The sequence below is a fragment of the Molothrus aeneus genome, chromosome 5 (assembly GCF_037042795.1).
Source record: "Molothrus aeneus isolate 106 chromosome 5, BPBGC_Maene_1.0, whole genome shotgun sequence".
In the NCBI taxonomy this organism is placed as follows: domain Eukaryota; kingdom Metazoa; phylum Chordata; class Aves; order Passeriformes; family Icteridae; genus Molothrus; species Molothrus aeneus.
Window position 1 is genome coordinate 6,877,305 of NC_089650.1, and position 22,561 is coordinate 6,899,865.

The window sequence follows — 22,561 nt, forward strand, 5'->3', positions numbered from 1 at the left end:
TTTTTCTATCTGTGTGGAGACCCGAATTTTTGTGGGGCAAGGCAAGCGACCGGCTGACACTGACGGAGGACGGGCCGGGTTTGTTTTTCCCGACGATTTCGGGAGAATTCGGTCAGACCGCGGCTCGCGCCGGAAGTCACGGGGCCGGCCCCCTTCCCTCGCAGCGGCCTTTGGGGCGCCCCCCTCGCGGCCGCCGGGGGTACTGCAGCCCCCGGCCCCGCCCCGCCCCGCTGCCCCCGCCGGGCGCACGCGCGGTGCGGGCGGGAGCGGGACGGCGGCGGCGGCGGCGGGTGCGGCGTTCCCGCTCTGGGCCCCACCGAGCCCCGTCTCCCGGCTGACACCGAGGGGGCGGCCGGGCCCGGCGGCATCGGGGGGGATTGTGGGGGCACAGCGGGGCGCGCTCAGCCTGCGAGGAGACCAGGAGACCCTGCCTGCCGCCCGCCGCAGCGTCGGCCCCGCAGCGCAGCGCAGCGCGGCAGGAGAGAACCGCCCGCCCGAGCGAGTGAGTGCCGCGGGTGGGGGGCGCGAGGGGCGGCCGGGCACGAGCGGGACCCGAGCAGGGGAGCGCGGGCTGGGGATGGAGGGAGCGGGGCGGCGGCGGCGGGGTTCGGGGCGGGTCGCACCGTTCGCAGGGTTCGGAACGCGCGGATCGGGCTGTGAGGTGCGCAGGCAACGCGCGGCGTCCCCGGGACGGGGCGAGCGCAGCCGGGAGTCAGAGCGGAACGGCAGCGCCGCGGCCACGGGGGCGCGGGGTGGCCCCGGCGGCATCCGGCTTCCGCTTCCTCCCGCCGGGAGCCGCAGCGACAGCGCTGCGACACCGCCGGGCCCGGCACACGGCCCCGCTGCCTCCAGCTCCGCCGGGGCTCCGGCCCCTCGGTGTTCCGGTGATGCCGCCCCCCGCAAACCTCCCGGGGAGCCTCGGCTGCGCTAAATAGGGCAGTGAAGCTCTCTGTAGGTCAGCGAAGCATCTGCGGTGTGTTGTTTTTAGACAAGAAGAGCTCGTTAATCGAACAGGAGTTAGGCTGCGTATCAGGGAAGGGTTCTTCCCCCAGAGGGTGTCGGGCACTGCCCAGGCTCCCCAGGGAATGGTCACGGCCCCAAGGCTGCCAGAGCTCCGGGAGCGTTTGGACACCGCTCTCAGGGATGCACAGGGGGGGATTGTTGGGGTGTCTGGGCAGGGATTGTTGTAGGTTTGTGTCGGTTCTTGTTTCACGGGATAGAATAGACTTGAGGTTCTCTGTTGGATCCTCTACAATGCTTTTAACGATGAACTCCGTAAACACAGGCGGGTACAGAGAACCTGGAGCTTAGGTCAGCAAGGTTTCCCCTCTTTTGGTGGGGGACAGCCTCTGTAGTTAGTGTGCTCTTTCAGTAAATCAAATATCTAATGTAATAATGAAACTAATACATTTAAATAATACTGTAGTATGTTATATACTATATACTACAGCATTATACCATATTTTATATATATATATGTACTATATACTATATTATTATACTATATAATATGCTATAATATATAAATACTATAGTATATTATATAGTATAGCATATTATATAATACCTTATACTATAGTATATTATATACTATTATATAATAGTATAGTATATTATATAAATAATACTATATATATTATATAATATATACACACATATATATTATATATATACATAATGTATGCACATAATGTATATATATGCAGAACACTTTTATTTATTATAAATTAAAAATTAAAATATATTACATAATATGATACAGTCTACGTAAAAGTTATGGAATAAAATAATAATTTTAATAAAGGTGACTTTAAAATAACTTCTTATTTAGCTTTTCAATGGGTTAGATTGAAATGATCTCTCAGGGATTATCAAGCAAGGATGTCTCCTTTCAGGACAGAGTGGATTAGGGCATTTAAATATGTATACACAGGCCAATCTTTGTCCCTCTACTTCCAGAAGCTCTAGTAACTTGACCTAGTAATTTGTGATGTGTGTCAGACAAAATTCAGGACTTGGATGTGTGGTCTCCAAGTGTGCTGCTGGATGTACTGTTCTAAAATGTTTCACCATATAAACAAGATTTCTCATAGCAATGTATTGTTACAATGTCTGCCTCTGAAATTCAGCTATTTGTGGATTTTTTAAATCTTTCTTCTGGGCAGGTCTTAATCACAAACCCAGGGGGGGTTTGGAAGAGTTTTAGTTGTTGTGCTTGTTTGAGATTTAAATTGCAACAAAACTGCATATTTCCTTTGGAAAGTTTTCATATTTAGTGTCAGAAGATATAACCATAGTTGGTAAAATATGTCTTTTTTCACATTAAATTCCAGTAGTGTGATTGCTTGCCAGGTTTTTTAGATTGACTGCAGCTACCATGTTTTCTTTCTTTGGTTTTGTACACAGCTCATAAGTTGTACCGTAGCAAAATGGGGCTCAGAACAGTTACAGACATTCCTTCTGCAAAGCTGATTCTGCTCTACATCACAGAGATAACCAGAAAAATGATGATTGTTTTTGCCACAACATTTAGTTTTCAGTTGTCATTCCAATCTCGACCTGCTTCTACATGCACTGCAGTTCCTGGTTTTTTTTTTGTTCTAAGAATACAAATTGAAGATCACTGCCACTTGGAATTTAATTTATGTGCAATTCTTTCTAGGATTTTTTGTTTCTTCCACACAGGTGGGGAAAAATGGCCAAGAGAATTGCAGAAAAGGAGCTGACTGACCGAAACTGGGACCAGGAGGATGAAGCTGAAGAGGTAAAATGCACATTAGTTCCCCCCTATGCACACCTGCAGGTAGTAGAGTAGCTGTTTATATTTGCTGTGTATCTTGTGCATAAAACCTACAGTAGAACTGGTTAAAAGTTTAGCAATTAAAGATAATTTTACAGAAGTGGATTTTTAAATATTATTTTATAAAGCTTCAAGTTATGCAGACCCTATAGCAAAGCAGCTTTTAAGGGTTAAAATTTCATCAGTGGTTCTGGGGAAAGGAACTTCATGTTTCTAGAGGGAACCCCAGGCTTGTTAAAATGCTTTTAGACTCTTCAAATGTGTGATAGGTATTTATTGAATTGAGAGGAAAAGCAGATTTGATTTCTGGAGATTAATGCTCTGTATGCCTCCAGTATGGTTTTTTGAGGGTCAGTAATAGCTAATTTTAGAGCTATGTTGATCTTAGCTGAATTTCCCCACACAGCCAGAGGAATTAGGCAAATAGTTAAGTGGTATGTTCCATCTGATTGTAAAAAGAGAGTTTCACTTTTAATGTCTCATACTTCCTCATGGCTCATGTTTAAACAAACTGGTTTCGTTTTTTGTCCAACTAAAAGTATCAAATGCTTAGGCCTGTAAATGTGAAAAAGGAAACTGACTCTTCCAGGAATTTGAATATAAGAAAACTTCATTTCCTCATTTGTTGCAGAGTGATACTGAGCCATTAGCTGTCTTTGCTAGTGTTTGAACTACAGCAGGCTGCTGAGGTTGCCTTAGAGCCCACATCTCCATATATCTGCTCCAAACTGTGGATTACTGACAGATTCCCTTCAGCACAGAGACCTTAGAGCTGTGTTTTACAAAACCAAAGCAGAACTTACATTATTTCATGTAATAAAATGGAGATAGCACAGAGAGAAATGTAGTGCAGAGCCAGAGTTTTCCAAATATCAGCTCACAACCAGTGGGCTGGTTTTTAACTTCTTCCCTTGTTTGCGTGGTAGCAGTGTTAGAGTTGTGTTCAAAACCTGATCTTGGCCTTCCCTTCATGTTGAATATTCCACTAATGATTCCATAACTTCCTCTTCAAGGTGGGGACATTCTCTGTGGCAAGTGAAGAGGTCCTGAAGAACAGAGCTATTAAAAAAGCAAAGCGCCGCAACATTGGGTCAGAGGTAATGTGGTCACTGAACAGGAGTGCTGGAGTTTTACTCACTTACAAAACTCATCATGCTCAAGTTTTTACTTTCTTGGGTTTGTAGTGATGCTGAAAAAATTTATCATTTCAACTCACCAGGTCCTATGTGCACATGAACTTTGGCTTTACTGTTCCATGCTAAGAATAAGGCTAAGGCTGAAAAAGGGTAATACTAGTTTGACTGGTGAACAGGGTGTTCTTGCATGTTTTTGAAGTAAAAATAAAGAGTGTTTCAGACACAATGTTGTTTGCAAGTAGGTAAAACAGCATTTTTACTGCTTTACTTCAATTTTTTGTAGAGATGGAAGTATGGAAATGCAAAGTTATTAGTTATTCATACTGGAGGGCTGGGGGATGGCTCAGAAACTTTATTATTAAACACCCAAATACTAAGCTGCTCTGAGAATCAGAAACATGCATTTTGTTAAGAATGCTGCTACTTTTTTTTCCTTCCTTCCTGTCAAGAGCCTTAGTGCCATCTACTCTTTGCATTAACAAATTGAAAATTGAAAGGCAGTTGGCCTTTGTTACAGGTTTAGTTCCTGTGAAAGCATTATCCCAGTCCAGCCAAATTGTTCTTTCAGAAATCCTTGACAATGCTTTGTTGTATATATTTTTCCTAGACATCCTTTGAACAGGGCATGCATCATGTTAGAAGTAGGCCTGGAACTTTGTGTTACACACATTGCTCTAGGATTGGATGGGACTAGGCAAATGTTAAGATCTAGACAGCCTTCTCCTATGCTTTTGATTTTCCTTCTTCTTGTAAATGAGGAAGCTGTCTTAGCCCACTAAAGCCTTGAGTAGTTTTAGTCACAAATGTGGTCGAGGATACAGTTAAATAAAGGATTGTACTGGAAGGAGGTGATGCAAAACATAAACCACAACTTGAGCAGGAGAGTTTCAGGGGCAAATGGGATAAGAAAAATAGAACAGAATGAGAAAGGGGAGCAGATAGATTGCAGAAGTAGTCAGGAGGCTGGGAGCAGGCTGTTAGAGCTGGTAGAAGGGCTGACAATTAAGGACCATGCAGCCCCTCACTCTTCCTCCTAGTGTGATGAGGAGGAGAATCAGAAAAAAGGATAAAAGCCTGGGTTGAGATAAGAACAATTTAATGATTGAAATACAATGATCATGATGATAAGGGAACCAAAGAAAGAGCTTACATATTTACAAAAATGTAAGCTTGAAACTTACTGATGTTCCTACATGGAGCAAGCAGAATGCTGCAGTGAAAAAGACAGCAGTTTACCTGGAATGTCCAGAGAGAAAGGTGGGACTGATCAGAAAGAAGCACAATAAAAATGCCCACCTAGGAATGAGAAGCAGAGGAAAAGAGAGCACAAAAGGAAGCAAAGAGACCCATAACCACAAGATCAGATACTGGAATACATCCTAAAATTGACAAGCTTTGCCATTTTTCGATGGCAAAAGCAGATGAAACTCAGAAGCAGTTCTCCTCTGATGGTTTTCCAGAGACACTGAAAGTTCACTTTGAGTAGTAAAAGTTCATTACCTCCAAAGGCCTAAAAATTGCAGTGCTTTATTTGCATGTCAGTTGTACTTTGTCTTTTAGAAACACCTAAGAAACTATACCATAAAATACTACAGTTGCAAAGTCAGTGATCAGAACTGGGTAATGAAAAGGTTGCAGAGATGGATATTTTGTGGTCAGGTACAGTCTGTCTTTGCATCTTCCATCATTCACATTGGAATATTATGGGTAAATCACTGACTCCAGAGTGATGAGTGGATTAAAGTATTGGGCTCTTGACTGCCATTGTAAATGCCAAAAGTTGTTGAAAATAAACCTGAAATTACATAATCATGTGTAGTTATTTAAAGAGAAACCAGATTACCAGAATGTCTAATAGGTAGTCAAACACATCCACAGCTCTGAGCAACTTCCATGTATCCACATCCTAGACCCAGTTTATTTTCATACCAGACATCTGAGTCTTTTAAAAACAGTAGCAGTGTGTGTCATAAGGAAGCTGTTAATTTTGTTTGCATAGCTGACACAGTAATGCATGGAATGACACACTGAACTAGGGAAAAACAAACCAAGGATATCAGGAATATTAAGTGGGGATAGGATTTGTGTGGATAAGATGTTTGTAACTGGTTGTCTCTTTTTTTTTCTCTCCCCAGTCTGAAAGTGGAGGAGCTTTTAAAGGGTTTAAAGGCTTTGTATTGCCTTCTGGAAAAGGAGGAGGTGGCTTCAGTGGATTTGGGAATGGTGCAGGAATAAAGGCTTTGGAAGGGCTGTCTAATGGAAGCAGTAGTGTCTCTAGTACTCCTCCTTTCAGCAGTTTGAAAAGCACCTCTGAAACACAATCAGCATTTGGTAAGTTTTAAATAAGCATACATATTTATCAGCACCTTCAGTCAAAATTTGTAAGGTTATTTTAGTAGTGAAAAAAACATCTTATAGTTGTGTTTTAAGGTTTTGAGACTTCATGCCTCTTTGTAAGATTTCTTACAATTTTAGAGTGCTAGAGGGACAAGTTTTCATGTGCATGCAATTAAAAAAGGTGGCAACTAAATTAATATTTCTAATACTGGAAGTAAAAGTTTTCTAGGCACAGATGGAAATGGAAGGCACTGGCATAAGGCAGTCTGTAAAAGGTATAAAGTTGGTGACATGTCCCAATTCTTTGAATTTAAATAAAAAATACATACTGCATAGCTAAAGTCTTCCATCTTTTTTGCCTTGTACATCTGATCTTGCAGACAGTCTAATGAGAATTTTATCTGTTACAGTTATACCTACATTTCAAGGCATTTGAAATACTTCAGCATCTTGAGCTGTCATGCTTTGGAATTCCCTGAGGAATATTAGTTCTGTCTCTTTGTGCTGGACATGCAGAAATGTTAACCCTGCCACCACAGAATTTTGGACTTGTCATGCCATAGAATAGAAATGGTGCAGTTTGAACTTTGGAGTAACTTAGATTTCAGTGAGCTTGAATAACTTAAGGGAAAGTGAAATATTCAATGAGAGTTTTTCTAGTTTGCTTCTTACGTTTTTTTTGTATAGAAGTGCTCAAAAGCTTGTAAGATTATGGGCTAGTGCACTCAGGGTGGTTTAAAGCACAAATGGCAAGAGATAAGTTGAGTTTTTTGATTTAATAAGCATTACAGCTTGCTGAAGTTGTTAGATTTTTGTAAGATTCTGAAGGTTTTGGCAAAATATAAAGCATGTATTTTTTTTAATGTTCTCTACAAGATATCTTTGGATTTTTTTTTGTACACTGGTGTGCTCCATCTACTTTGTCTATCCCTGACATACTTGTTTAAATGAAAACTTGGGTCAGCTCAGTGGCATGGGAGTACCTGGGGCACAGTGTGGTGACCCAAAAGAAGGAGCTCAGCTGAGTAAGGATGAGTGATTCGATTAAGAAATATTGCACATGTTAGGCTTTTAAGAGAGCTGTGTTGCTTTCGGGGTGGAAAAAAGGTTCTAAGCCACATTTCTCACTAGGTCGGCAAAGCATCTGTGTTATTTCTTTAAACCAGAGCTTATTAAGCAAATGAGTTAAGTTGGAGATCAGGGAAAGGCTCTTCCCTCAGAGGGTGCTCAGGCACTGCCCAGGCTCCCCAGGGAATGGTCACAGCCCCAAGGCTGCCACAACTCCAGGAGTATTTGGACAATGCCCTCAGGGATGCACAGGTGGGGTTGTTGGGGTGTGCTGGGCAGGGCCAGGAGCTGTACTCAGTGATCCTGCTGTGTCCCTCCCAGCTCAGGATATCCTCTAACTCGGTGATTTTTCTCCTAACAGGATCCCCCGTGTCAAACGGCCCCACTGCTGCTGTGTTTGCTGAGAAGAAGGCTGCCAGCCCCACAGCCAACGGCGGCAGCAGCCAGCCCTGCTCCTCAGGCAGCACCTTGGGCTCAGCACCTGGCTCTGGCTCCTACCACAAACAGCTGGCTGCCCTCAACTGCTCTGTTCGTGACTGGATAGTGAAACACGTTAACAGCAACCCCCTGTGCGACCTCAGCCCCATCTTCAGGGACTACGAGCGCTACTTGGCCAGCATCGAGCAGCAGCACGGGGGCGGCAGCGACAGCAACTCCGAGAACGAGAGCGGCAAGAGCCCTGCCCCCCAGGCTGCTCCTGTGTTTGGGAGTTCAAAGCTCCAGCAAGGCTCCACCTTTTTGTTTAACAGCAAAAATGAGGATACCTCTGACAAAAAAGCTGAAGCTGCATCAGAAAAAAGAGACCCGTTGTTAGGAGCTACATCAACTGTCTCGTTTAATTTTGGCAAGAGTGTTGACAGTTCTGTTTTGGGTTCCCTCGGTTCAGGAACGCTTGGTAGTTTCTCATTTTCTTCTGGGAATTCAGGTTTGTTTGGAAAAGATGCAAACCAGGCCAAGTCTGTCACTACAGCATCCACCAGTTCATTGGAAGCTCAAACAGACAGTGGCAATAATGATGACAAAGGTAAATTCTATGTATTTCTATTTATAGTTATTTTACTGGTCAGCTGTGAGTGTATGTGACTTTAGAATACGAAAAAAATGCAATATCTTTTAAGTTTACTGAGATGATGGCATGGTGTAGTGTCCAAGGAGGTTTAGGCTGGATATCAGGAAAAGGTTCTTCCCCCAGAGGTTGCTCAGGCACTGCCCAGGCTCCCCAGGGAATGCCAGAGCTCCAAGAGCATTTGGACAACACTCTCAGGCACAGGGTAGGAATGGTTGGGGTATTCTGGGCAGGACCAGGAGCTGGACTCCATGATCCTGGTGGGTCCTTTCCAACTCAGGAAATTCTGTGTTCTGTGATCATCATCATTCTTCAATTTGAAAGTGCAGAATTATACCTCTAATCTGGAGAACCCAGCCTTATGTAAGCAACACCAAAAGTATGTGCTTATCAAGACTTACATAATTCTGTCAGATTTGTACTTTATATCATACAATATACAAAATAATCCCATATCTAAAGACAGGAATTGATGAAATTTAAAGCAGCTAGTATGTTCACCTTTCAGCCTGCTGGACTTCTCAATCCCACTCCTTTTCTTAGTAGGCTTATCAAGAGATCCCTGCAGTAAAAAGCATGAGATACAGAACAGTTCAGTCCATTTTACTTAATGGATTGTAAGGAGGCCAACAAAGTTACATAGTACCTGACAGCTTTACTCTGGTCTTTGCCTGTGCTGAATACAATAGGCTGACAGAAATCCCAGCAGCTGAGGGGCTGGAAAGGCATAATCTGCCACTCTTATCTGTCATTCTGCAACTAATTCCCTTTGCCCCAAATTAAACCTGGCTCTTGGAAGTATTTATTGTGCTTTACTTGAACCCATTTGTGGAGTATACTCTGAAATGTGAAAACTGTTTCTGTTCAAAGAGAAGCTTTTGACTTACTAAGCTTTATATTGTTGGTGTTTGATTGTTTGGTATGGATTGGGTATTTTCATCCCACTTAAACTGAAGGTTAGGATGAAGTTGCTTTAAGAGCTGAATGAAAAGCAAGTAACCCTTTTTTTGTAGCTGAAGCTGCTGCAGAGTACACAGGGACTGAAAGGGGTTCTGGGTGTCACTGGCCAGCCACATGTCCATGTCCATGTCATGGTGGGCATAAGGGACTTCCAATACAGTGCCAAAATCTGTGCTCACAACATTAACATATTAAAACTTTCTATTTAAAGGAGGGGAAGAGGAGGAAGAAGAACCACCAAAAGTCATCATTAATGAAATAAAAGAAGATGATGCCTTCTACTCAAAGAAGTAAGTGACTTTAACTTGGAAAATAAAATCAATACCTGTGTATTGCTATTCTTCACCACCTAAAATGGCTTTAAGTTTATTAGAGCCTCACTTTAAAATGTTTATAAATTGTACATTAAAATCCTATTATAACTTCAGAATGATACAGCCAGCTCTTATGACTTTCTGATTAGGCCCTGAGTACAGGTTGCTGTGCCTTTTACTTTTCCCTGAAAGTAATACATTTATCATTTCAATACTGAAAGAAATAATTCACATTCTCTTTGATCTTCAAGTGCTGTCCATTAGCAGATGAAACAAGATCAAGAATAATAAAGATTTAGGTTACTCACAGCATGTTAAATCCTGACTACTGTTACTGTGAGTCAGATGGATACATGTACCTGGGAGAGACCTTTTTATTTCATCTCTACATGGCTGCACAAACAAGGATTTGGGTTTTATTTTTTTCTCCACAGGTGCAAACTGTTCTACAAAAAGGATAATGAATTTAAAGAAAAAGGTGTAGGAACATTACATTTAAAACCAGCAGGAAATGAAAAAACTCAACTCTTAGTACGAGCAGATACCAATTTAGGTAAGTACATTTATCCCAGTAACAAGTCTTGATGTCAGAATTCCTTGCTAAGCATTAGGATTTTTTTGGGTTCTTTACACAGCATTAACAGATACAATTAGTGAAAACCTTTCTACTTTTTTTTCCTAAATCATTTAGAATACTGACAAACACTTGGGTGCCTCTAGTGAGCATTAGAAAAGAGAGCACATGAAGCAGTGCAAGAAGTAAAAGGTTGCAGTGTATGTTTGGGGATACAAAGTACCTGTTTTACCCTGGTTTGTCCAGATTAACATGTCTGTCTGTATCAGAACATTTTGCTTCTGCATATGAACTGCATCTGGGGGTCAGAATGAGGAACTTGGCATAAACTAAGCACTGTGACTGGATTCCTTGTTTGCTGCTGCTTCTCCCTTGTCCCCGTCCCTTTCTCCTGTGTCCCCCTACTGTCATTTGATATTTGGGTTCCTCCATTTAAAAAAGGAGGATGCAGTATTTGCAGAGACTTTCTCATTTCTAGTAAGGAAAGAAATCTGAGACCAATGGCCATGAATAGATACTTAGGAAAGAAGAAGACAAACATACACGATGTTTGTGAATTACCTTCCTTGCAAACACCCCCCTAAATCTCTAGTTACTATCTGTACTAACACTGTAATGCAGTAAAAGCTAGAAAATGGCTAATGGTAATTTTTTCCCCTCCTCAAATGCAGGAAATATCCTGTTGAATGTTCTAATTCCACCTAAGATGCCATGCACAAGAACCGGAAAAAACAATGTTCTTATAGTTTGTGTTCCTAACCCACCCATCGATGAGAAGAACCCAGCTGTTCCTGTCACTATGCTAATAAGAGTGAAAACAAGTGAGGATGCAGATGAGTTGCACAAAATCTTACTGGAGAAAAAGGAGGCTTAAATAAGTTGCAGTCCATAATTTGAGGATTTATTGCCAAACTGCTGCTGCTCTTTTTTTCTTACGTAACTTCATTTGAACATTTAATTCTTTACTCTGATATTAAGAACTGTTATAGGAATTCTGGAAAAATGATGTGAGGAAAAGCTAAACTAGCTAATAAAAGCTTTAATAGAACACAAGTGTTGGACTGTTCTCCCTCATTTTCAGTATCTAAATGCAGGACCTCTTCTGGATAAAGCACATGGATGTAAATCCAAGCAAATGTTTTTAGCACCAGTCGACCAAATGGACAGAAATCTGAGTACAAAAACACGGTACCAGAGCTTCCTTATACAGACTGTTATCCAATGCAAGCACCTCCTGTTTTGGGAAGGGAGGATGTTCAAGCTTACCTGTTGCAACTGTTTCTAGACTGCAGATTTTTAATAGCTCTGTTGTATTCTGGTGAGACCGACTTTTTAGACTCAGTGGCAGTACTGCACCCCACCAGTGATGATCTCCATTGTGCTGGGTCTGTACCCTTGCAGACCTGTGTGCTTTCAGGACTCGGAGACTGCAGATATTTGAAAGAGAATTTGCTTGTCTAGTCTTGTTGACAGTAATGGTTCCTCCAGAGGAACTGTCAGTTCTGGTCTTACTGTAGCAACAAGTGAATGATGTGCAATATGGTACAAGCAGACAACTGGAAGACAGTTTTATCTTGGACACACTGGCAGCCCCTGGCTTCTGAAAGGTCAGAAAAAAGGGTTGCACTTCCACATGATCCTTCCAAGGTATTTGTCCTTAGTCCCAAAACCCAGCTGAGGCAGAGCTGGATGTGCTGCATTGCTCCTGCTGCTGGTACTTTGCTGAAGAAAGCTCTTCCCACAACAAACTTCAGGACTTTTAAAGACCTTTCTGTTGCCTGTTGCCCTTACCAGGAGACACATGCACAAGGGTGTGTGTCAGTATGTATTTTTCCATGTGATAAAAATGCTGTGCTGCACTGCATTAAACAAAGCAGCAGAGTGCAGCTTTGCCAGAAGCTTTCTGTTGCATGTGGGGAGCATGGGGTAATTTGTAAACTTAGTTTTCAGCTGTGATAAAATTAACCAGGTGGCAATAATTTGGGGATCAGAGCATTCATTCTGGTCTCGGTTTCACTCTCAACTTTGTCAGACTGTGTTTGGTGATTTATTCCTTTTCTTTTTTTCAAATGTTGCTGGAAACTCCTTCCCTAGTAACTTTTTCTACTTTGCTTCCAACTCTGGGACTTCTCTGAGAGCTTGATGATAATATGAAACTTGAACTGCTCTCAGATGTGTCACACTGACCAGCTCTGGCAAGGTGGAACAAAAATGCTGTTTTGCCTCTGGTTAATGTGACACAGAGGAAAAAGCCCTTTCCTTAAAAAGACTCAGTGTGACACAATTCATACAGGGGACCTGGTGGTCCAGCACAGTGGCATCCTGTGGGCAGGGAACAAGGAATAACACCATTTGATGAGGTGCAGCACATCTTACCTGTACCCCTGCTCTGGGGGGGAGCAAATGGCTGCTGTAGGCCTAATTCACTGGACAATTCAGGTTATGGCCTTTTTTCCCCCCGCTTCATTAAAAGGACGAAAATCTAGATTTTATCTATAGCCCTGTTGACCAAAGTTCCAAAAGAAAGGACTTTGCTCACATTTCAGCCACATTTCGTGTACAAGAATTGCATTTTTAACACTGAAGTGTGAAGAGAGTTTAGATGCCATTTGAGATATTTGAAAAATAAACTGGTGCCTTTGGGGATTCTTTTTGCATCTGGCTAAGTACTTAAATCATTAAAAGTCAGTGACATTGCTTTCCTCAAAATAAGATATACTTTTTTTAAAAAACAAGTTTTGCTGCTACCTAAATTGGAGGCCCAAAGCTGACAGGGTGTGTCTAAATGTGTATGAATGAAAAACAGAATGCTGCCTAAGAGTTTAGTCCAGGCTCTGGTCCAAGGGCTTAGTTAATTTTGCATTTGTCTTTCGACTGTAGTGTCTTAACCCTGTCTCTGTACAGAAAGGTTTATAGACAGAGCTCTGGTTGTACATCCCAGAAAGAAAAGCTCTGTCTATAAAAGCTTGGCCTTTTCTTTGCTTACTTCCAAAAGCTCATGGATTTGGAACTGTTCCTTTAACCTTAGAAACGTGGACCAACAAACTGAAGTTAACACTTCTTTCCTTATGCCCTCCTCTAAAGAGGGGCAGTTGTTAGGTTTTGCACACATGGATGTGGCCCAATTCTGACAGTACACCTCTGGCCTCTTTCCAAGCAGAGGGCACAGAGTGAATGGAAACATAATAGAGGAATGATAAATTGTGTTGGAAAGAATTAAACCTTACCCTAGCCATCATAGCAAGTAACACCTGAATTCTTCTGTGCATGTATTTAATCAGTAAAGCCAGGGGAAGGTGAAAAATTGGGACATCACCTTCATTAGAATGTCAAATATATGCATAAACATACAATTTTGAACATTTTACATGGGGAGAATTGCCTCTAAAAGGACAGGGAAGAATTTCCCTGCAGAGCAGATTTTAATCAACATCAATTCATGACTGTACCATTATGTGGACTATGAAGCAGGAAAAGATAGTCATACACTGACAAACTTGGTGCTCAGGTATAAAGCACAGCCTTTTCCAGCACTTTAGAAATTTTTGATGATGCTTCAGTTTCTATTTAAGGAATACTGAAATATAGAATGCTGTAAAAGGCCAGAGATTGTTAAATAGAAATAAAGGCCTTAAATGAAAAAGCAAATTTCATGGAGACCACAGACATCAGTGTACTACTGCCTTCATAACAAACTGGCACATGCTATCCAAGGAAAGAATTTTGATCAGAATTCCAACTCAAAGAGGCATTCCTGTGTCTTAGTAATGTATTTAACAGCTGGAAATCAAATACCTGATATCAAAGATGCAAGTTTCTGCCCCAATCTGCGTTAATGCCTCGTTGTTCCAGGTGTATGTAGATGTTGGAGTTTCTTATCCATTCCTCCTCCTCTGATTTTGAAGTTTCAGCTGGAAAATAAACATCTCTGCTTCTTTAAATTATCAGAATAATTTTTAAGGGAGATTATTACAGTTGGCTTGAATTTTATTTTAAAATATTAAATTACAGTATGCAAGGTTTAATTTGGGAGGGCAACACTGTGTTCCTCTAAGCCCTTTTGGCTGATGGATGTGAAAGTTTATATTAAATTAACAGTTCAGATGAACATACTGTAGAACATAAACCAATCAGGAGGTTTGCTGTGCTATTGAAACTGAAGTTCAGCTCCCTTTGCAGCACTGTAACATTTAAACTGTCGTTAAAGATTGACTTTCTGATGCCTTAACTTATTTGCATTTGATAAAATTTTGTAGCTGGTGCCTGTGTGCAGAAATTACCTGACATTAAACAATTTAAAGTGGCATGAGCTAGTCTAAATCCAATGAAGATACTGAATGTGATGATTTGTTAGTTGTTAGTAGATTTCAAAATGCTCTGAATTTTTCAGTGGATACTTAAGTTTTACATAACATGTATGTTAATGTTTTCATTAGTTCTGATACACTGAGGTCATGTACAAAAATCCATGGAAAATGTGAATAAATGAATGGAAGATTCATTTGTCTTGTGTGAATCACTTTCATTTTGAGTGTCTAACATGGAGTAATAAAAGGAATTGTACAACCAGTTGCTTGCAGGTGAACTCTTGCCTGGAAAATTCTACTAAAAGAAGGAATGTCCTGCCCTGCCCATTCCTGACTTGGAAACCTGGAGCCTCCTTGTGAGGTCAAGGAGCTGGGGCTGCCTTGGAGGACAGAGGGAACACCTGTGCTCACATAGCAGTAGAGTGACTGGTAGAGAGACTGACCTCTAAACCCTCCACGTGACTATTGAAGGATTTAGAAACCACATCATCTAGGTCTATCTGATGACCCTTACTGAATTTACTTTAGATCTTGCCTAGAGGCACCAACCTAGTCAGGCCAAAGTGATTATTTTTTTCATTGGTTTGTGACAGTTTGCAAACACAAGAAAAAAACCCCATTTGGATTAAAAACTAAACCCAAAACCAGCAAACCTTTCCCTGTCCAAACTTCTTGAATGACTAACCAAGCAGGGGAGGTTTATTACCACCACTCTTGAGGTTCTTTACCTTTTGTAATGATTTAAATAATGCTCTTTACCTTTTGTAATGATTTAAATAATGCTTCTCCATAATGGTTGCTTCCAAAACCTTTCAACACTTGAAGCATTCAAGGAAAAAAAAAATCAGTTTGTTTCAAAGCAATATTTTAGTATTTCCCAGCCAGCTAAGATTCCTGCCCAGTTGCATGAGCAGTCACAAAACAACACTGCCAACAATCTGCTCAAACATCCATGAAAAGAACTGAGACATCCTGTTCTTCTTAAGCTCTGTGTTTTATTTCTCCCTAATATCCCACATGCCTCTGAGCTATCACACATGGCTTAGGATAGATGTTGTTACCTACCACATGGATTCATAAAACATCCTGGTCTGGAATTCTTTAAAATGAAATCATCAGCCCATCAACTCATGGACATAGTTGGTAACATTTGTTCAAGGAGTGTTTAACTAATTTAGACAGAAAAATCCCCTGAAGATTTCCAAAAAATTGGGTGGAGAGGGAGGACTCAGAACCTTGCATGTCTTTAAATCAAAACAGATCCCTGCCAGTACACACAATTCAAGGCAGTGTAAGCAGTGCAGATCTAAATGCAATCTCATTTTTGTGACAATGCACAAATCTGCATTGAAGTTCTTCCTGAATTAATCAGGAAGAAACCATAACAGCCATCAGTCCTCACTATTATACACTGCACAAACATAAATATGTCTACATAATCAAGTTCAGAACAAACCACAGATCAGTTCAGAAGGACTGTTCTAAAGGCAAGAACAAAAACCTTTTGTAAACCAATTCAGGACTCCACTGACTTTTACCTTCTTCCCCCTTACCCAATGTCAAGTAGTCAGGGACTGATCACTCAGAGGTTCTGTAGCAGAAGCAGCTTTGCTCCAAGTGCAGTCAGAATGAAGAGCAATGAGGCCACTCTGCCACATGAGTTTCCATCTGGCAATGCCTTCATGAGTGCCACAGAGCCTATTCCACCACTGGTGCCTGCCACCAGGAACACATCCAAACTCCAACACCGGCAGGCACAGTAGAGAGAAAACACCACTAACAGACTTCATGGTCATTAAAGAGGTCTGTTTATTTGCTGCAGGGTCCAACACTTTCTTCACTGCTGCCATAAGCACAGCCAACTTTATTTTTGGTGCACAACCTTCTCCTTGCTCTTTGTTCAAATGGCTCAGTACAGTGCCTGCACACTTTTCAACCCATCACCTTTTAAGCAACACCAATGATCGATGAGGCAAATAAAACCCGAACCATGCAACGTGTTAGGCTGATAAAATTAGGCTGAGAATATTTATATATTTACATAGAGAACATTCAACATTGGAACCTGCTTGCAGACTTGTATTATCTTGACCAAGTATCCAAACAGTTACATTCTGGTGTAAAATACTCTTTTGTTTAAGGTTTTGTGTAAAAGCTACTTACTTCACAATGCCTTTAACTGGATAACCGTACCTGGTTTTGACACAGAATTTCTACACACCAGCAGCACACACTTGCAGTCATACCTTGCAGAATGTGTAAGGCATTTGCAGACATCTGATTGCTGTGACCACAGGAAATCCACTTTCCAGAGCCTTTGGAAACCATGAGAGTCTTTCAAATACAAAGAGTGAATTCATATGAGAGACACTGTTCATCCAAGAACTATAAACTCGTCATTTCTTGACACTGCTACATACAACACAGATAGAATTTAAGACTAATAAATTATTTTCCTAAATAAAAATTTGTTCTTAAACCCCACTGAGTAACAACAGGGCTTAGGCACTTCTGAAGATTTTATCTTACATCTGTCTTTAATATGGAAGCTTCAGACTATAAAATACAGGACAAGAAATCATCTCAAAAAGGAACAATTAGTGACTGGCAAGAAACAGGTCAATAGTCTAAGAGTGTAGTCTATTTCCCTGGATTCCACGTCCATACAGAATTTCAGTGATCACATGGGATTCTGTACATGAGGGTCTGCTGGAAGAAATCTGTCTGCAGAGCCAAGGACTTCACTGTCTACATAATGAACATACTTTGGGGAAAACATATTACTGTGAAAAGCCACCTGTGCAAACAATTCTCTTTTCTGGAAAGCACATCCTGCCCAGAAATAGAAAACTATAAAAATAGTAACAGCAATCCAGAGCCCAACATGCCCAAGCCTTATAAACAATGAAGACCAGGAGAATAAAAAGAGAAGGAATGGGGACCAACACAAACTGGATTAGCCAAGACAGCTCAAAGACTCATAGAGTTTCTAAAAGCATCTTCTTTTAAAAGGAGATTTGGAATCCACCTTGTCCTGGCTGGCAGGACATACGAGAACATAATTTCACATACATGGTGGTCTCTAAGGCAGAGCAATAATCTGCTAGCACAGAATAATTGATTTAAGAGCTTTCTTAAAAAGACAAAACAAACAACAACCCAAAAAAAAACCCCAACCAACCAAAACAAAACAAAAATTCCCAAGCTTTTTATACTGGTTAAATCAATAGCAGTGAAAAACTTGTTATGGATTAAAAGATTCACATCCTTGTATTTGACAACAATCAATATACAACATCTATGAAGAGCTCAAGAACTCTCCAGAGGGAGTGAATGGGCAGAAGGATGGAAGGAGTTAACTGAGCAATGAGGTATGGTGGAATTCCAAAAAAGAAAGACAGCTGTTCTGCCAAGTTTCCCAAATTTGTTAACTGAGCTGCATCTTCAAACACCACCATAACTAATGAAACACACTGTGCTCCAACCATTAAGACAATGACAGCCAAACAGCCTTCATGGCACTGCAGGACACGCCAGCTCCATCTGCAGCAATTACTTCAATGGCCAACAGGGGCTGAATCCACTTTACTGTAGCTTAGGAGCTATAGAATTAAACCCTCTCCAAATTAATAGGGTGAGAGGTTCTTGCTAACATTCACTTATCTTTTTTGATGTAGTGCAATAGCATGCTAAGGGTCCAGCTGTGCCATCCTGACCCAAACAGAACTTTTTGATCAAATTCCCTGTCAATCTGTCCACACAAGGACAATTTTCAGGATTTGTTTAAAAGCAGAACAAAATGTGGAATTTGATAACAAAAGTAAGAACCACTGGCTATACATAAATAGTCCAAGACAGTTGTTTAAAGAAGGAATAACTGAGAATCTGGAACATTTTTGCTTCCAAAAAGCACTATTGACATTCAGTAGACTTTTTGACCTCTATTTTCCATGGATGTCCATGAGGGCATACTTGTAGTCCTTTTCTACTAGAAAAGGTGAGTCATCAATGTACCTACAGCATATCCCACTAGCAAGATACAAGAAAGAAATTCACTTTTTTTAGGACATTACGGCCCTTCAAACACTAGACATCAAAATCCAACCACATACATGTAACAAAGCAGATGATACCTCCTGAAACACAGATGTAGGACCTAAACTGTACCTTCCATAGCACTGCTTTTACACTAATGCACTAGCTTAGAATCATTCCTCATTTGCTTTGAAATCTTACACAGCAAGATTTTCTCAGTCTTTCAAAATCACACAAAGTTAAGCCACCTAAACATAATACACAACACCAAGGGAGCATTACAAATTCTTGTCCACTGAGAAGTGTTCAGGCACCTACAGCTGAGGGTCCTATGTGGATACACTTCCTTTTTACATTGTTCCTCTGGCTGCCTGCCTGAAAGGTATCAATTGTCATGATTAGTACAAATGTGAACCCTCTCTCCCTTCCCTCTGCAGTGAACATTTGAAGGAAAACCAAGCACTGATTTGCCCAGTCCAGCAGTATGAAAGCACAGAGTGAGGAGCACATTGAGAGGCTTGTTTTCTAGCTGAGAAGTGGTTTAATCCTCAGCATGAGCAAAGAGAGAATATTTTACTGACTGATGCCAGGCCCACCACCTGCAGGGGATCTCAGGTCCCCACCCAGGCTGCCTGGCCAGTTCCTTGAGAGGGCACTTCAGCTGCTGTGTGAGGACTCCACCTCTCCCCGGGCTCAGGGAGGAAGCCTGGGGCAACCAGATTAGATGGTGGAAACACCCACACAGGCCGCAGGCAACATTCCAAGGTTGCAGCATGAAAAGTGGGTGTGCTGGTAGTGACAAAGGGAACATTTTCTTGCAACACATTTGAAGCCAACTGAAAACTGGTCAGCTGTCCCTGTTGTACACACTCATGCTGCCAGCGTAAGAAAGGCCATTGTGCTGTGCTAAGGTGACAGCTGGCCTCAAATACAGACAGACCTCCTTACCATGCTGGAGCCATCAGGTTGGGCTGAAGGGCAAATTTGGTCTGCCTTTATGCTGAAGTGGAGCTATTTCCACGGAATCTAGCCTGAGGAAAAAAAATCAGTAAGTCCTATTTGAGAGGTTAAGTCATTAGATGCTACTGTGAGAGTAACAACAAAGCACTTTGGAAAGACCAGGTACGAGGGAGACAAAGGTCCAGGCTCAGAGCACATGCCACAGCATCAGCTTTAGGTGCTCAGAGTCTGAAAAGTGACAAAAATGGCATCTTCTCTCTCCCTCTGTGCATGCACTGGAGTCTCACGTGCCCCAAGGGACACACCACCCCTCCCACTTCTGTGGGGTCCTAAATGGACCCAAGAATGTACTGGCTCTCATCAAAATAGTCAGCCAGAGCACAGTAACCTCAGCATTCCATCATTTTGTTTTCAAATGTCAAGGACAGCAGTTTTGCTGTTTAGAGAGAGCTGGACTTCATGTGTAAACATAAGGCTGTTTTCCTGAGAGCTCCTGACAGACCTCCCACCATGCAATTTTTAGTCACTTTTCAGAACAGAATTATGTTTCCATCTTTTATATTTCAAGAAAGCTCTCTGTGCTTCAGCATGTAACAACCAAAGATGGAAAATTCGGGCAGGCTGCTTCATCATAAAGCAGCTCTCATACCCTCCTTGCCTACAAAGGGTACCTTAAGGATGACTACAAACTCCCAAGTCCAGTGCATGCAGGAGGATGGGTTCCTGGTAAGGTTTTAGGCCTTTGGAGACTGATTATAGCCTCCTGTTTTTTCACTTTAGACTCAAAGTGGAATTGACTCAACTGAGAGGAAGATAAGCAGCATTAGTACTGGAGATGAACCTCAGCTTTACTATAGCAGCACATTTTAGCCTTCTTTTCACTGGCTCATTTTCTCAGCCAGCTCTTGAGGATGAAAATGTTGCTGTTCTTTGGTAGATATGGAAATCTGTCAGCAGAGTTCACCTGTCCTAACACTGACACATGAAAAATGGGAACATTTTCAGCCTCTTTTAAGCTCTGACCTGACCTGCTGCACATACCAAAACAGAGATGTATCTTTCTCCTTTTCTTCCCTTAGAAGGAAGCTGCTCTCTCCCTGCTCTGATCCACACACACACACACACACACACAGAGGCACACACACACACACACACACTCACAAATGGCTGATCAGACGAGGAGAGGGTATGGCCAGAGTCCATGGAGGGATGTCCAACAGCACATCATTATGAAATTCTTAGAATGTTTCTCCCAAAGAATATAAAGTTTAGCACATTCTGTACATATTGTTGGCTTCTTAGTTATAAAGTAAACACGGTAGCAAACTGTCCATAAAGTGTTGACTCAGTTTAAACACAGCCCCTTCTTATTTCATCTTGCTGAAAGTCCTCTTCCAGTCAGAAACACTCCAGTCATGTGGGCATTCGGTGTGTGACAGCAGAGGAAGGAAGAAAGAGGCACTTTTGATCGGCTGGTATTCCTGGAGTTCCCTTTTTCCTGCGGAGGTCTCTGTTCCTGACACTAGGTGGTAGTGTTAGCACGGAAACCGCTGGGGATAGGCACTTGGCAACAAGGCTCCAAGGCAGTGCCCGCCCTCTGCTATGTCATCAGGATTGGTTTCTGCCGCACTTCCAGGATATCTGGGCATGGGAGAGAAACAGAGACACTCAGCCGACTTAAGAGGCTCCTGAGAGCAGCCACAGTACCAGGAAGAACTGGAGACATGAGCGTGGACCGTGGCACAGCCCACCAGGAATCTAAAACATGACAAGTACATGGCTTTGCCCGTTAAAATCTGAGTTAACCAGGATGCAACTGGGAGGAACTGAAAGAAAAACTGCAAATATATCCTATCATGTGGAGAGGAGAGCTGATCCACTATAATTTATACTGGGATGAAGCAAAATACATTATTCCCTGGCAATATTTTTCAGGGAAACCTGTAAGTGCCATCAACAAGAGATGCCAAGGGGTTTCCCATTCTTGAAGGGACAAATGCATCACCCCCAAGTCCATTAGGGAGACTTTGGTGGGTACAAATAATTCAACTCTTTCCTTCATACTATAGCCCAAAGCCTACATTTCTGCACCCAAAAAGCTGCTATAAAAAACCATTCATCTTTTTGGCTCCTTAATTCCATATTGTCCAAGTGGGACAAAATATGAACCTTAAAACTTCTGTTGTAATCACAGGCATCTTTCTAAATATACACAGTAAAACCAACATGGCAGGGCACTATGCAGAAACATCTGGAAACTGGGCTGTGATGCCCTTCTCAAGGCTACACAAAAAACAAGGAACATGGGAAAAGGGAGCACACAATTAAAAGGCTGATCAAATGCCACTGCACAAAGATGACATGAGCAAAAAATGATCCCCAGCTCCAGATGGCTCCAGCCACACCTCTGTAAAGAATTAAACATAGTGGAGGGCATGAAGGGCCACAGAGATAACTAAGGAACTGGATTATCTGACATTTGAGGAGAAGGTGACAGAAGTGTGATTATCCAACATGGACAGAAGGGTCAGAGTGAAATCTTATCAATAAACTCAAGACATTTTAAAAAGTACTTTGATCACTATCACTGGGATTTTAATATCTTAGTACAGGTTTCCTAACTACCCAAGAGAAATGAGCACCTTTCCCACTTCACCCTGCCCCCACATGTAATGCTCCTGCTACCTGGAAAGCCACTGGCACAAATACACTGATTACAAAAAGGCCTTGGAAACAGGGCCTATACAACATGTCAAGCTAAAACAAATGTGAGTAAGGAAAAACTGCAGATGAAAATTCTGCCTTACAGCCCAGAAATTTCATTCCCTATTTCTGTGTATCTTGATATATACCCTAATTCCCGAAACCATATGTTCAACAAATTGAGACTCAGAAAGGATGTTCAAGCTCAGAGCCAGTATTTGAACATAGAAGCATTTGTGCCACCCTCTTGAGCAGATATTAAATGCCAGCAGAAACAATACATCTTCTGTGAATTCCAAAA

At 41.8% G+C, this 22,561-nt stretch overlaps 2 protein-coding genes across 4 annotated transcripts in view; one reads left to right on the plus strand and one right to left on the minus strand.

The window, feature by feature from the left end:
• Nucleotides 1–392: 392 nt before the first annotated feature.
• On the plus strand, nt 393–14,756 carry NUP50 (nucleoporin 50). Of its 2 annotated transcripts, none has more exons than XM_066550001.1 (8): nt 393–502; nt 2,686–2,764; nt 3,814–3,897; nt 6,072–6,267; nt 7,703–8,365; nt 9,579–9,657; nt 10,116–10,234; nt 10,927–14,756. In XM_066550001.1, the coding sequence occupies exons 2-8, from the start codon at nt 2,696–2,698 to the stop codon at nt 11,127–11,129; spliced, it is 1,413 nt and encodes a 470-aa protein (XP_066406098.1). In that variant the 5' UTR covers nt 393–502; nt 2,686–2,695; the 3' UTR covers nt 11,130–14,756. The 2 variants fall into 2 exon arrangements, with proteins under 2 accessions (XP_066406098.1, XP_066406099.1); XM_066550002.1 differs by lacking the exon at nt 393–502 and adding an exon at nt 865–955.
• A 1,597-nt stretch (nt 14,757–16,353) lies between these two features.
• KIAA0930 (KIAA0930 ortholog) overlaps nt 16,354–22,561 on the minus strand; it is a 53,491-nt gene continuing 47,283 nt past the window's right edge. For both annotated transcript variants that reach the window (XM_066550124.1, XM_066550123.1), the window contains exon 10: nt 16,354–21,198. In XM_066550124.1, coding sequence (XP_066406221.1) covers nt 21,158–21,198 — 41 coding nt within the window. In that variant the 3' untranslated portion in view covers nt 16,354–21,157. The remainder of the gene's footprint in view (nt 21,199–22,561) is intronic.

What these genes read in the sequence shown, in the direction of transcription:
- NUP50 (XM_066550001.1), top strand. Translation starts at nt 2,696, where the DNA reads ATGGCCAAGAGAATTGCAGAAAAGGAGCTGACTGACCGAAACTGGGAC. An exon ending in GCCGCAACATTGGGTCAGAG is followed by an intron (nt 3,898 to 6,071) that starts GTAATGTGGTCA and finishes TTCTCTCCCCAG; the next exon opens with TCTGAAAGTGGAGGAGCTTT. An exon ending in TGGCAATAATGATGACAAAG is followed by an intron (nt 8,366 to 9,578) that starts GTAAATTCTATG and finishes TTCTATTTAAAG; the next exon opens with GAGGGGAAGAGGAGGAAGAA.